General features: G+C 45.1%; 1 protein-coding gene across 4 annotated transcripts; it reads right to left on the bottom strand.

Moving 5' to 3' along the window:
- Positions 1-2,202: 2,202 nt before the first annotated feature.
- Positions 2,203-12,160, bottom strand: LOC140504910 (folate receptor alpha-like). 4 transcript variants are annotated; one of them, XM_072610316.1, is made up of 6 exons: positions 12,042-12,138; positions 6,139-6,203; positions 5,467-5,625; positions 3,973-4,161; positions 3,697-3,832; positions 2,203-2,929 (listed from the first exon to the last, which is right to left on the bottom strand). In XM_072610316.1, exons 3-6 carry the CDS (start codon positions 5,611-5,613, stop codon positions 2,634-2,636), a joined length of 768 nt encoding a protein of 255 aa, XP_072466417.1. In that variant the 5' UTR covers positions 5,614-5,625; positions 6,139-6,203; positions 12,042-12,138; the 3' UTR covers positions 2,203-2,633. The 4 variants fall into 4 exon arrangements, with proteins under 4 accessions (XP_072466417.1, XP_072466419.1, XP_072466418.1 ...); XM_072610318.1 differs by lacking the exon at positions 12,042-12,138 and adding an exon at positions 7,225-7,329; XM_072610317.1 differs by lacking the exon at positions 6,139-6,203 and having other exon boundaries at positions 12,042-12,160.
- Between the last annotated feature and the right edge of the window lie 428 nt (positions 12,161-12,588).

The following is a 12,588-nucleotide window of genomic DNA, read 5'->3' as shown; positions in this document are numbered from 1 at the left end:
CCAATTTTTTCCTGTTCCCTTTTCTTACATGTCCAACCACCAAGGCCTTGATGTAAGCATGTGTTGGCATTTTCTCCCTCTGTGTTCTTGGCTTCTCCCTCCTTTTCTCTGCTGGTAATAGACATTGGCTGAACAAGACCTATTGCTTTATCTGCTTATGCACTTTCCCCTATTGGGAGTTTCTCAAAGACACCTAGTATGGACTTCCCTGATAGGTTCCTCAAGAAACTAACCTCCTGGGATAGAAATGCCATTCTTTATCCTTCCTCCATCATTGCTAAAGGGGAGGGGCTAATAAATTGATGGATTTGCCACCTTAACTCCCAAGCTCACCAACCTAAGCCCTCAGCTGTCCCTCAACTCACCATCTCCTCCTGGCCCAGTTGGCCTCTCCTGTCTTGGCCAGAGTGGGAGAGTTTCTTTTAGACTCCCTTCCCTTTTGCAGAAAGAGGGAAATGTCAGGATCCCCATGCCAAGACCACCCCTCTCCTTTTACTCTTAGGAGATACCATGTTTCCCAGATCCAAAGCCCAACAAGCAAGCTGAACCCTGAACATAACAACAATACTTTGCCCTTACGTTCTAGATGAACTCTGATGCAGCTAAATCGTAAAAATGGCTCAAATCAGCCCTAGGTGATCAATGAGCTCTCACAAAGCACCTGCAGGAACCGTGTTCGAGTCATGAAGCCTTGCTATGAATATACTTTTTTCCTGGCATAAACGTGCCTCGTTGCTGCTGCTATCCCTCACTGATAAGGTGACCCCTCATTGTTTGGTTCTTTGTCTTGTCACACTTATATGTATCAAGACGTGGCTTTGCTGCCTTGGGTCTCCTCAGTTCTAGACACTGGCAGCCCTGTCTACTTTTCTTTCTCCAACAGTATAAAGAAAACTTTTTGCTTATAACCTCTGTGAACTCTTTGGTTTTGTTTTATTTTTCAGAGTTGACAGTTGGTATAAAGTCCCTACTTGCTATGGAACCCAAGTGAACAAGTAACTTATTCCCCCCTACAAATTATAATTGTAGAGAAACCTGAGTTCCAGAACCAATGAAATCCCAAGTGCTGGCCAATAACAAAAGAAGTTCTATTCAGCTCTGAAATCCTACCATCAGAATGTTGACTCTGGAAAGCCCCTCTTTACTTCTAGGTCCCAGAAACTCTTTTGCTCATTCCAGATTTGTTGAACTCATTGCTTTAATCATCTCCAAAGGAAGAGGAACATGTGAAGAGGGAGAACATTGTTATGGGGTTTAAACTGAGGTGGAATAGGGAGATGGTGTCAAACTGAAATAAAAGTGGACCCCTAATGTGTACAGAAGGACCCCTGCAGGGCACATGTCAAGTTTTAAAATGTAATGTTTCATTACATTTTTATTTTGTTAAATATTTCCTAATTACATTTTGATCTAGTTCAGGCAGGTGCTAAGGACTGGGGAACTCCTAAAGACTCTATACATCTGATCTCCACTTCTCTGCTCCCATCTTTCCCAAGGGATCATCAATTTCGAATTGGAAGGGAACTTAGAAGCCATCTATTGCAATCCTTTCTTCTTAATGATGTAAAATCTGAGGGAACTATCCCCAAATCCATTTTTCTTTCCCCTCATACCACTCACATAAACTGTAGCTTTGGTTTGCCCCAGTCACTGCCTTCCTCCCCTCCCCCACTGCCTAGTAGCTCATTTGGTGGGGGAGGGGGCACTTAGAAATCAAAATCTCAGCCCCACTTCTTTATTCTTCCTTATAACCTGGTGGTGTTGATGAGCAGAGCTGGGAATCATTAAATATACCCCACCTCCCAAGGGTAATTGCAAAGTTGCCAAGGGATCATCAAGGCCTTATTTAAAAGAAGCCTTTCAGTGGTGGAACTTCAGGCAAAACAGGCTAGGGTAGAGTGCTAAAGGTGCAGCTGGTTAGCTCAGTGGATGTTTAGAATATCAGGCCTGCAGTCAGGAAGACCTCAGTTCAAATCCAGCCTCAGACACTTGCTGTATGAGTCTGGTCAAATCACTCAATTCCAATTGCTGCAGTTTCTTCAACGGATAAAATGAGTTGGAGAAAGAAATGGCAGTATTTTTGCCAAGAAATCCCTAAATGGGGTGATGAAGAGTCAGACACAACTGAAAGGACTGAACAACAGAGTGCTGAAGGAAAATTTCTATTGCATGGGGAAGAACTGGGAAGGATAAGAGAAGAAATTTTTTTTTAGATCAACATTTATTAAGCACCTACTTATATATGGACCAGGTATTAGGGATACAAATATAATCAATGACAGGAGTAAGGAGGGTTTTACTTTTGAGAGGGTAGAAATTACACCTAATTTCCCCTAAAGAAGTGGGGTGGGTGGACTTTGCTATGCAGAGGAAGAGGTAGGAGACTGGAGTTGGAGCTACTTAAAAGTAGGGAGAAGGCCCTCCCTCCCTGGCCCCCTCAGTAGTGGGGTGGGGAATATGAAATCCAAAGTGTGTGGGCTGTAGGTTTCCAAGCACACAGCTCAGGTTTGAGGGGAAGAATTCAGATTGGGAGGCCAAGGTTTCAGGAGAGGCACACTGTGTCAGGCAGGAGCAGGGGTCTAGGGGTCACAGACTAGGAATCAATCTTGGCTATGGTTTTGCATGTAGATTGGTTAGATTTCATGCCTGATGAGGGTTAAGCCCAGAGAAGCAACAGCAGTCAAGAAAGGGAAACTGGCTCCCCAACTGAAGATGCCTGGGGCAGAGGCAAAAGCATAAAATTTAGCCACAGCTTCATTGGGGTTTCCCTGGGCTGGGTCAAACCACATGTGGATGCATTTGCCACTGCCCCGACCATAAGAGCTTGCATTATAAGAATGACTCCAAATGTTCTCACATAGGGAGGCTGGTGTTGGGAAGTAAAATGTGAAAGGGTGGCAGGCAGCCTGAACTGGGCACTTGTTAATCCCTGTGGAATGGAAATGAGGAATGTCAGTCTCCTCCCTTTTGGTTCCCCCCATAACCCTGGATCCCCCTCCACACCAGCCTTCCACCCCAGCTTCCAGGCTTCCCTTGATCCCTTCTCTACATGACCAGCTCTGGATCCCAGCCCTCATCCTGAGCTCCAAATTCCTAGGTCTGAAATGTCTAGAGCCTCTCCCACCCCAGCTGTCACATCCCATGCCCTCAGCCCCTGAACCCAGCTGTCCAAACCCAAGTTGTAGCCAGCCCTCTCTCTACCCTCCAGTCCTTCCCCCAGGTCCCCACTTACCTACCTCTCTACTCAAAACTGTGTGAAATTCCCATAATTAATGTCAAATTCCAACCCCTAACCTGAGGCTCAGGCTTTCCTCCAGGTTCCTATATGTTTAGCCCCACTTTCGTATACTCAAACCCTAGCCCTCCACTTTATCTTGTTTTCAGGTCAACCACATTTCCCCAAATCTCTTAAGCTCCTTCCTCATCCAGAGAGCCATAGATTATAAGAAAAAAATTTGAGGGTATGTGTGTGTGTGTGTGTGTGTGTGTGTGTGCTCACGCGTGTGTGCAAAAGTGCAGCAGAACTAACCAACCCACCAAAAAGACTTTATATACAGTGTTCCTCAGTCATGGCCAACCCTTCCCCTCTCCTCTGCAAAGGCAGGAAGTCTCCACTCTCTTATCCTAGGCACCTATCCCCTCCCCTTTATCCCTGGCCCTCTCTCCCTCTAGCCACAGGGGGAGTCTGAGGCTCACCTGAAGTCCAATTCCAGCCTTTGTGCCAGTTTTCTTTGCAGGTATATGAGGTTTGGCAGTCCTCCCACCATTGATTACAGTCCTCCTTGCACAGGGGAACATTCAGGATCCGTTCCCTACGCCAGCTTGAGGACACCTTGAATGAGGAGAGGAACATCAGATTTTAACCTATTAACACTGGCACATCTCCCTGAGGGCACAAGTTGTCCTTTCCACTTAATAGTGGGGGACTTCATAGATAAGGGCAGAAGTCTTGTTTGCCCCTCAGTTACCTACCGGCTGGATCCAGGGTCCTAGATTGGGGGAGCACTCATAGAGACAAGTGTCCTGGATAAAGTGGCGTTTGCAGGCTGGGGTCATCCTCCCACAGTGGTCATAGTTGAACCGGTACAAGTAAGAGGTGTCTTCATGGGCAGCAAGGCTTGTGTTTGCTGTGCAGCAGGCATTTTTCTTCCATGGGCTACACTGGAGGGGAGGTAGTTAGGGGAGGGGAAGGCAAAGAGGGCTGAGGAGATGGGCAGAAATTCCCATTTCTAAAGCACTTCAAGGTTTACCAAATGCTTTCCACATAACAATGGGGACCTAGAGAGGCAATGACTGGCCCAACCTTCCACCTATAATGTCACTACCAGGATGCAAACACAAGCCTTAAGACTAGCATGCCAGGACCCCATTCATAATCATGTTGCCTCACCCAAAGGCAAAGCCATCAGACATCACCTACTCTGACCCAAGTTGGCCTGAAAAATTCAAGCCAGTGGGAAGTCATCCTATCCTTGACATTTCTGTCTTCTTTCCTTCTTAAATTTCCTTTAATTGCTGTTGTTGCACTATTCTGTTTACAGATAGAACACATGCTTCTTTTCTCCTGTATAGAATACATAGACTATCTGTGCCTGACCTGTGGTAGAGCCTTCTGAGCTCCTATTGGTCTGACCAGCCACAGTCAGACCCACTCTACCTTGACCCCAACATAGTGATGTCCTTTTGGTCTTCTTCATGCCCTAAGGAAAGCCAACCAACCAATCAACCTAAGTCTTCAGAGCAGGGATTATCTTGCTGTCTCCTTGGATCCAACACCTAGAACCTAGCAACCACAAATTCTGGAGGACTAATGAAGGCCTAAGGCTGCAGAATATTTTTCTAGACAAGGCCAATATAGGAATATTTTGTTTACCCAAACTGTCAGGTAAAAAGAAATTTAAATCATATTTCCCCTATCACTTTCTCTGAACTTCCCCTCTGCCCCTATGTCCCTCTCCTTTGTAACTCATTCATTTGTATATCTCTTTTCTCTCCTTTAACAAATTTAATTTAATAAATTTAATTCCACTAGAATTTCTAGTGCCAAGCTCATGAATTTTCACAATATTTATTGAATGAAATGGTTTGAAGGTCGCTCATAGTTCTGACACCCCAGGATTCTATGAAACTTCCACAAGCCTGGAATGTTTGCCTAAGAGGTAGATTCGTCCCAGCATGACCACTTACCAGCCATCTGACTCTAACCCTATCCTTGTATCTCTCTTGGGCTCCAGTTTCCTCATCTGCAAAATATGCTATCTTCTCTCCTTGGGTGGTTATTGCTGCTGTGATGGAAATTTGTTAACTGTCAAATTGACAGTAGGAACTATTATAAAGAATACTCCTGTCCCTACATCAGGGATGTACAGTGCTACCTATCCCCCCTTGACCACCCCTTAACCTGATCTCCCATTCAGAATTTCGTACTTGCCCCCAGTCCCAAGAGGTTTCCTCCCTGCCTGGTACCTGCTGATGAAGGTCATCTTCTGGACCAGGCTTTGACTTGTGATGTTTAGCATCCATGCAGACATTGAGCAGATCACTACCCTTCCGAAGCCCATGGGCCATGGTCACAAGGCCCAGGATCAGCAAACTGCATCCTGGTTGGAGCATGATCTCTGTGACCTGGAATGTAAGGAAAGGGGAAGTCAGAGACTAAGGGAAGATGGACTCAGGAAGGGGGGGATGGAAGGAAGAGGGGGGAAGTCATGACTGAAGGTACCCACAATGATGGGTAGGGGGACTAGGGGTGGGGGTGGGGAGGATCTAGGATCTATCTAAAGTTAAGGTCTAAACCTTAGACTCTTGGACCTTTTTGGTGGTCTGGTGAAGTTTATAGACTCCTCAGAATAATGCCTTTCAATGCATAAAATCAAATACATAGGATTACAAAGGAAAACAGTTATTTTGAAATAGTTATCAACATTTTTTAAAATTCCATAAGTCCCAGGTTAAAAACTCCTAGTTTGGGAAGGAGTCTCAGGTGTTTGGAATGGGAAGGGGAGGGCATTAGTTAAGTGGGGGGGAAGGGAATGGGAGGGGCTAGGGAGGGGATGGAACCCTGGGAAAGCAGAATCTGGGGTGGAGTGGGGCAGGAAGCCCAGATACTTGAGTCTTCCTGAAAGTGGGATCTCTGACCTTTGACCAAAGCTTTCTCTTCCTCTGGACACCTTATCAAGGGGAAATGATCTAGAGCTCTTTCCCTGTGAAAGAAAGGAGGAAAGAAGAGGAAAATCTTGATCTTTCTCTCTGTTCCAAGCAAGAGGGATTTTGCCACCCCATCCTCAGCCCCAACCATTACTTAGACCAGAAATTTGGTCCCAGCTTCAACACAGAGACCTAATAAAATTGCCCTCTGGGATAGAAGGTAAACCCCAGGACTAGAAATCCTCTCTCCTAGGTTTAACTCCATCTCTAAGATGCACTCTGGTTGAACACACAGCCATCGCTGTTTCACAAGTGAGGGGGATCTCAGAATATCTAATGTGAGAGCAGGAAAGGCTAGACAGGTGATTAGAGATTATCTTGTTCAACCCAGTTATTCTACAGGTAAAGAAACTGAAGTCCAAAGAAGGCAAAGGATTTCCCCAAGGTCACACACCAAGCCAACGATGGGAATACAACCTGAACAACTGAGGCAGTTTTTTTCCTCCTCTGCATGTCACTGTCTCCCTTGGGAAAAGTATAATTGGAGCTTTTCCTCCTCCTTATCCCCACCCCCAGCTCTAAAGGCTTCAATTTCCCTGAGGGAAACTGTTCCAAATTGGCATGGGAGTCTGTCTGGTCCAGAAAACGGTGTGAGGTTTATGGCTACTAATCTCCAGGGGAAAGAGAGATTGGGGATCAGAAAGGGAGCTCCTTCCCCCAGCAGGGACTCTCCCATTTCATCCCCCAGATCCTTCCTCCCTTCCCTGAGTTTTTTCCTCAGATCCACCAGATTCACCCCAGGAATTTCCTGGAGCCCTTCCTTGATCACTGCACCCACTTCTAGCAAGCTGTGGTAGGGAGCTGGGATATCAGGCAACTAGAGATTAGGATGTGCAGCCCTCCCCTAAAAGAAAAGAAGACTAGGTTCTAATTTTGCCTTTGCTGCTGACTGCTGTGTAACCTTGGGCAAATCCTTCCAGGTTTCTGGGCCTTAGCTTCCCCTGCTATAAAAGGAGGCAGTTAGAAGGAACCTCTTTAATAAGGAGACAGGGGGAAAGAGTTTGGAAGACATCCTACCTCCAGAAAAAAATGGTCAGAAGACCTTCAGAGGCCTTGTTTAGGATCCGGCTCTGGCTTCAGTTCTGGGCCCCTGTCCCTCCCACTTCACCCTAGTGGGGAACTGAAGGTTTAGTGACCAAGGAGACCAGGGATTGACAGGTGAAAGACTTGCCCAGCCAAGGAGAGGCCATCCAACCAAGGGACGTAGCTAGCAATCTTAGGGGGCAAAGTTTGAAGGGCAATTCCTATGCCCACCCCCTCCCCAACACCATTAATTTTTGCCTTCAGTCCTCATGGAATGCAGACCGGTTAAGAAAAAAGAAATTGAAAAAAAAAAAAAAACCCAGTGCTGGCACATAATAGGCACCTAATAAAAGTATGTTGACTGACAAAAAAAAAAAGAAATTGAACTGAACAAGTGAGAGTCAAGGTTCTGAGGAGAGGTACCCCTCCTCCAGACTTTTCTTTCCCTCAAGACAACTTCCTCCCTTCCCCTTCTCTCTCCTTCCTGAGGGCCCAGTCCCTAAATTCAGGTAAAAAAATCTCATGTAAGAAACTTAGAATTGTGTAACATTCAAATTAGAGAATCAGAATTCTAGATTCTTACAATATCTGAATCATGACTGGAGCTTAAAAATTAACTTTTATTTTAGAAGATGGGAAACTGAGGTCCAATGATAACTGACATTCACTATAGTGACAAATTTTAAAATGCTTTACACACATAATCTCATTTAATCACAAAATTTAGAGATAGAAGGGACCTTAAAGACAGTCTTTTTCAATATGGATAATGTGGGAATTTATTTTGCTTTACTATGCATATTTGTTATAAGGGGTTCTCCTCCCCCATGAGAGAGTGGTGAAAGGGAGAAAAAAAGGCTTATTAATTGAAAAAATAATAATTAAAAACACTTTTAAGTTTATCTAGTCCAGAAGTTCTAGATCAAGGGTGGGATACCTGTGTTTTCGAGTGCTGCCAAGGGGATTTGTTCTGAGAAGTCTGGATTCAGTCAAAGGGCTGCACTTGAGGATCTAGAGGGCCACATGTGGTCTCGAGGTGGCGGGTTCCCCACACCTGTTCTATATCATTTTTGTGTGTCTGACCCATTTGAGAGTTTGGGGAAAACATATTAGAATGTTTTTAATGCAAAAAAATCAAATAGGATTATAAAGGAAACCAATTCTGTTAAAATAGTTATATACACCAAGCAGAGACCCATGTCTCTTGCTTCCAAGTTCAGTTCTTTTGTACCTGAAGACCCACACTGCAAAGATATTACTCCGTGGCTTTCCCAACTCTCCTTGAACCTCACAGATGATCCACTGAGATCCAATAGGGTAGGATAAGAAGAACAATGCTCTTGGTCAATGTTAATTCACAACTCTGTGGCACTCTGAAGTATTCTCTACCACAGCCGGTAAGAGAGGCAGTATCATTAGGGAAAGATCAGAGGCTTGGTATTCAAATCCTTTTATTAAAGGGATTTGTTTTGTGAAGTTTGGATTCAGTCAAAGGGCTGCACCTGAGAACCTAGAGGCCCACATGTCTCTTTACATTTTGTTTGACTGATTCTTGTTGCCTCATTGAGTCATTAGTTTCTACTTGCCCAATTCTAATCTTGATCGTATTGTTTTCTTCAGTTAGCTTTCGCATCTCCTTTTCCATCTGGCCAATTTTTCCCTTTAAGGAGCTATTTTCTCCATTTAATTTTTGTACTTCTTTTTCCATTCGACCAATTTTCCCAGTTAGGTTTTGGGTTTCCTTTTCCATCTGATCAATTTTCCCTATTAGGTTTTGAGTTTCCTTTTCCGTTTGATTAACTCTTCCTTTTAGGGAATTATTCTCTCCAGTTAATTTTTGAACTTCCTTTTCCATTTCTTCAATTTTCTTTTTCAGATTGATGTTCTCATCAGTGAATTCTTTTTTTATGGTTTTAAAATCATTGGCCAGTTTTTCTTTTATATCCTTCTTCAGACGTTCCAGGTAATCTAGTTGTGCTTGCGAGAAATTCATAGTCCCATCTGAGGTTTCAGATGGAAGTACAGTCTCAGCTCTGACCTCTTTGGTGTTTGTGTTTTGGTCCTTATCCCCATAGAAAGATTCTATGGTTTTTTCACTTTTCGTCTGCTTTTTCCGATTCATGATGTTGGCTGAGTGTTGTAGCTTTTGGTTCTTTCAGTCAGAAGATACAGATCTTTTAAGTTGAGTTGATGTTTGTCTAGGCTAAAAGCAGGCTTTTTTTTGTTGTTGTTGTTTCCCAGATCAACCCTGGGTTTAGCTTGATAGGTGTGTGGGAGGTGTGGTCTGGTCTCAGGCTATCTCCTCAGCTGGCCTGAGGCAAAGGCAAGGTCCAGGGGGATGGTGATCCCAGCTTCCCTATTGTCTTCCCTTTTCCCCTGGAGGGCTGGGGCACGCCTAGAGGCTAATGCGTGTTCCCGCCCCTCCTGGGGCTCGTCTCCCGGGCTGAGGCTTGCTTGGGTCTCAGTGCGAATTTTTCTCTGCCCTGGGTCGTCTGTCCCTCCAGATAGCCTCCACCACGGTAGGAAGAATCCCCCTTTGCCACCTCTCCAGCCTCTGGTGTTATGAGACCACCCGCCCCCTTCTGCTGCTCCCACTGATCCAGGATCAATCTGGGGAAGAATTTTATGGTTCCCTCACGGTCATCGGGGGGGAGGGGAGAGCACTTACTGATCACTCCGGCATCCCAGCTCCTGGATGTTCAAGTAGTGACCCACTGAAGTCCCGTCTTTAGGCTGAAGATTTCAAAGGCTGTTGCGCTGATATCGTTGGCTCGGCCTGGCTTATCTCCTGCTCCGCTGGTCTCGCCCGCCACTCTCGGGCCCCTCGGGTCGCCTCCGCCCTGCCGCGCCGACCGCGCTGCGCTGTGCGCCGGGGTCTTACCCCCGCGGAACAGATCCCTCCCGTGGACCTTCCAGTCCAGCCTGGGCTCCGAATCTGTCAAAGTCCGTCTCCCACTGGATTCTACACCTCCAAAGTCTGGTCAGACTCTCCCCCCAGAAATATCCAAAGGAGTTTTTCCAGGAGCTTAGGTGAGTCGTTGCTTTCACTCCGCCATCTTGGCTCCGCCCCGGCCCACATGTCTCAAGGCCCCAGGTTCCCCACCCCTGGTACTAGGTGATCTCTAATTAATCTTTTTTTAACTCTGGAATTTCATATTCTATGCTCCAAGGTTCTGTCCTGCTCTTATATTCTAATATTTTATGTCTTAAGCTTTGAAAGCCTATGAGACAGGTAAATGGTACTGTGGATAGCGCTCTGTGAAAACCCTCACACGCTTATTAGCCATGTGATCCAAACCTCTGTCTGCCTCTGTTTCTTCCACTGTAAAATGAGGAAATAATAATGCCTACCTCCCAGGGTTGTTGTTAAGGATCAAAATAGATATTTGTAAAATGCCTGAAACATAGTAGGTGCTATACAAAAGCTAATTCCCTTCTCCCTAGAACCCCACACTACAACAAAGAGAGGCAAAGCTGGTGGGGGGGATGAGATTAGGCATTAAAATAATCTCTGCCCTCAGGCAGCTTAGTCCAATAGAATTAATACTGTAGTGGATAGATAGGTTTGCAAATCCAGCCTCACATATTTAATACTAGCAAGTCAGTCAACCTCTTTCAACTAGTGAACTCATCTGTAAAATGGGAAAATAATATCATCTACCTCACAGGGCATCAAATAAGACCCTTAAAATGAAAGATAAAGGCTAACTTATAATTATTAATGAGCTAGGTAAAAGTCCACAAATCATTTTATTACAAGAGAGAGTTAGTTAATAGCAAAGAAGAGCCCAAGCAAAGACATATAAGGAATCAAGAGATCACTTTCAATTGGGAGAATGAAGCAACACTTGTTGGGGAGCTGGCACCTGAGATAAGCCTGGAAGGTAAGAATTTTAGCAGCTGGGCCTTGGGGAGGGGTGGGGGGGAAAGTAATATGGTAAGGGAAGGGTGGGCTAGGGCTAAAGTGAAAGCCAGGGCAGCTAGGAGGCTCAGTGGATAGAGTGTAGAGCTTAAGTTAAAATGCCTCCTCTTCCAGAGTTCAAATCTGACCTGAGACAATGTGACTGTAGGCAAGTCAGTTTAACCCTGTTTGCCTCAGTTCCTCAACTGTAAAATGGGCCGGAGAAGGAAATGGCAAACCATGCTAGTATCATTGCCAAGAAAACCACAAATAAGGTCACAAAGAGTCAGACATATCTGAATAACAACCAAGCCTAAAAGGGATACCTGAAGATATAGGAGGAGAGATTAGGGAACAGTCCCTCAAGGTAAACGGCTGGGGAAATGCTAACTAGAGAGAATCTTGAGTTCCAGACAAAGGAATTTGGAGAATGCCTGGTAAACAGGAGAAAGCCACAAATTCATCTTTAGGAGCAAGAAATCAAGGCAGCCTTCAAAAGTCAGTGGAACAGAATTATTTGAGGAGCTGATTTAAACAGAAAGGGGAAGCTAAGAGTCTGAGGTGGTGGATAGGGAGAGAAGAAAGAGACAAGAAGGCTAGGGTTTGGGGAAAGAGTAGGAGAGCCAAGTAGGAAAAGAGGAATGAAAGGTCCACAGAATTGCAGGGGAATAGGGGAGGAACTGAGACATAGAGAGAGGTTTAAGAATCATGAGAGTGGAGGAGAATGAGATTTCCCAAGAAGAGAAACATATGGGTGTGTGTGTGTGTGTGTGGGGAGAGAGAGAGAGAGAGAGAGAGAGAGAGAGAGAGAGAGAGAGAGAGAGAGAGAGAGAGAGAGAGAGAGAAGAGAGAGGCAGGCTGTCCCCAGCCTTTCCAATACCCTTAGCCACATGTGTCTACACCACCTTACCTGTCTCCTTTAGGTTCCCAGAGATTCTACGGAAGTCAGGAGCCCAAAATAATAGAAAAGAGCCTTCGGAGGGAAGTTTCCTTCTATTATAAAGCCAGTACTAATTTAAATACCAGTTGTGGCTCCAGATTTAACTGGGCTTCAGTGGCTTGAGGGGTGGGAAGAGAAATCTTGTCCCAAACCCTAACCATACCCCCAGGTAAGGGAGGCATTCCAGGGTCAAATATCATCTTGATTCCACAATCTACTAAAGACCAAAAGTCTATTGTTTCTTTCCTCTAACTCCACCCGCTCCTCTAGTCCTCAGTGTTTAACAGTAAATTACCTTAAAGGTCTGAACAAAAGGGAAAAATTAGGAGTTGGAGCTCCAAAGAAGAAAGTGCTTTTCTAGTACTAGGTGTTCCAAAAGGCTAGGTGCAGTTTAAAAGACTTAAGGGACTCTGTGCTGGTGAGCAGGCCCATCTGAGATGCCCTGCCTGGTTTACAGGTGGCCCACTTGAACCAAGTAGAACAACTCTAAACATGCCCTCCTTGCATACTTAAAAGT

Source organism: Notamacropus eugenii, chromosome 5 (genome assembly GCF_028372415.1).
Source record: "Notamacropus eugenii isolate mMacEug1 chromosome 5, mMacEug1.pri_v2, whole genome shotgun sequence".
NCBI classification, from domain to species: domain Eukaryota; kingdom Metazoa; phylum Chordata; class Mammalia; order Diprotodontia; family Macropodidae; genus Notamacropus; species Notamacropus eugenii.
Note: the sequence above shows the minus strand (reverse complement) of the source record. Positions and strands in the feature narration are given on the sequence as shown.

Excerpts from the sequence above, each read along its gene's own strand:
- LOC140504910 (XM_072610317.1), bottom strand. The coding sequence starts at position 5,613 with ATGCTCCAACCAGGATGCAGTTTGCTGATCCTGGGCCTTGTGACCATG. Across the intron at positions 3,833-3,972 it reads TAGGACCCTGGATCCAGCCG|GTGTCCTCAAGCTGGCGTAG; the intron begins GTAGGTAACTGA and ends TCCTCATTCAAG. Across the intron at positions 2,930-3,696 it reads AGGCTGGAATTGGACTTCAG|GGATTAACAAGTGCCCAGTT; the intron begins GTGAGCCTCAGA and ends TCCATTCCACAG.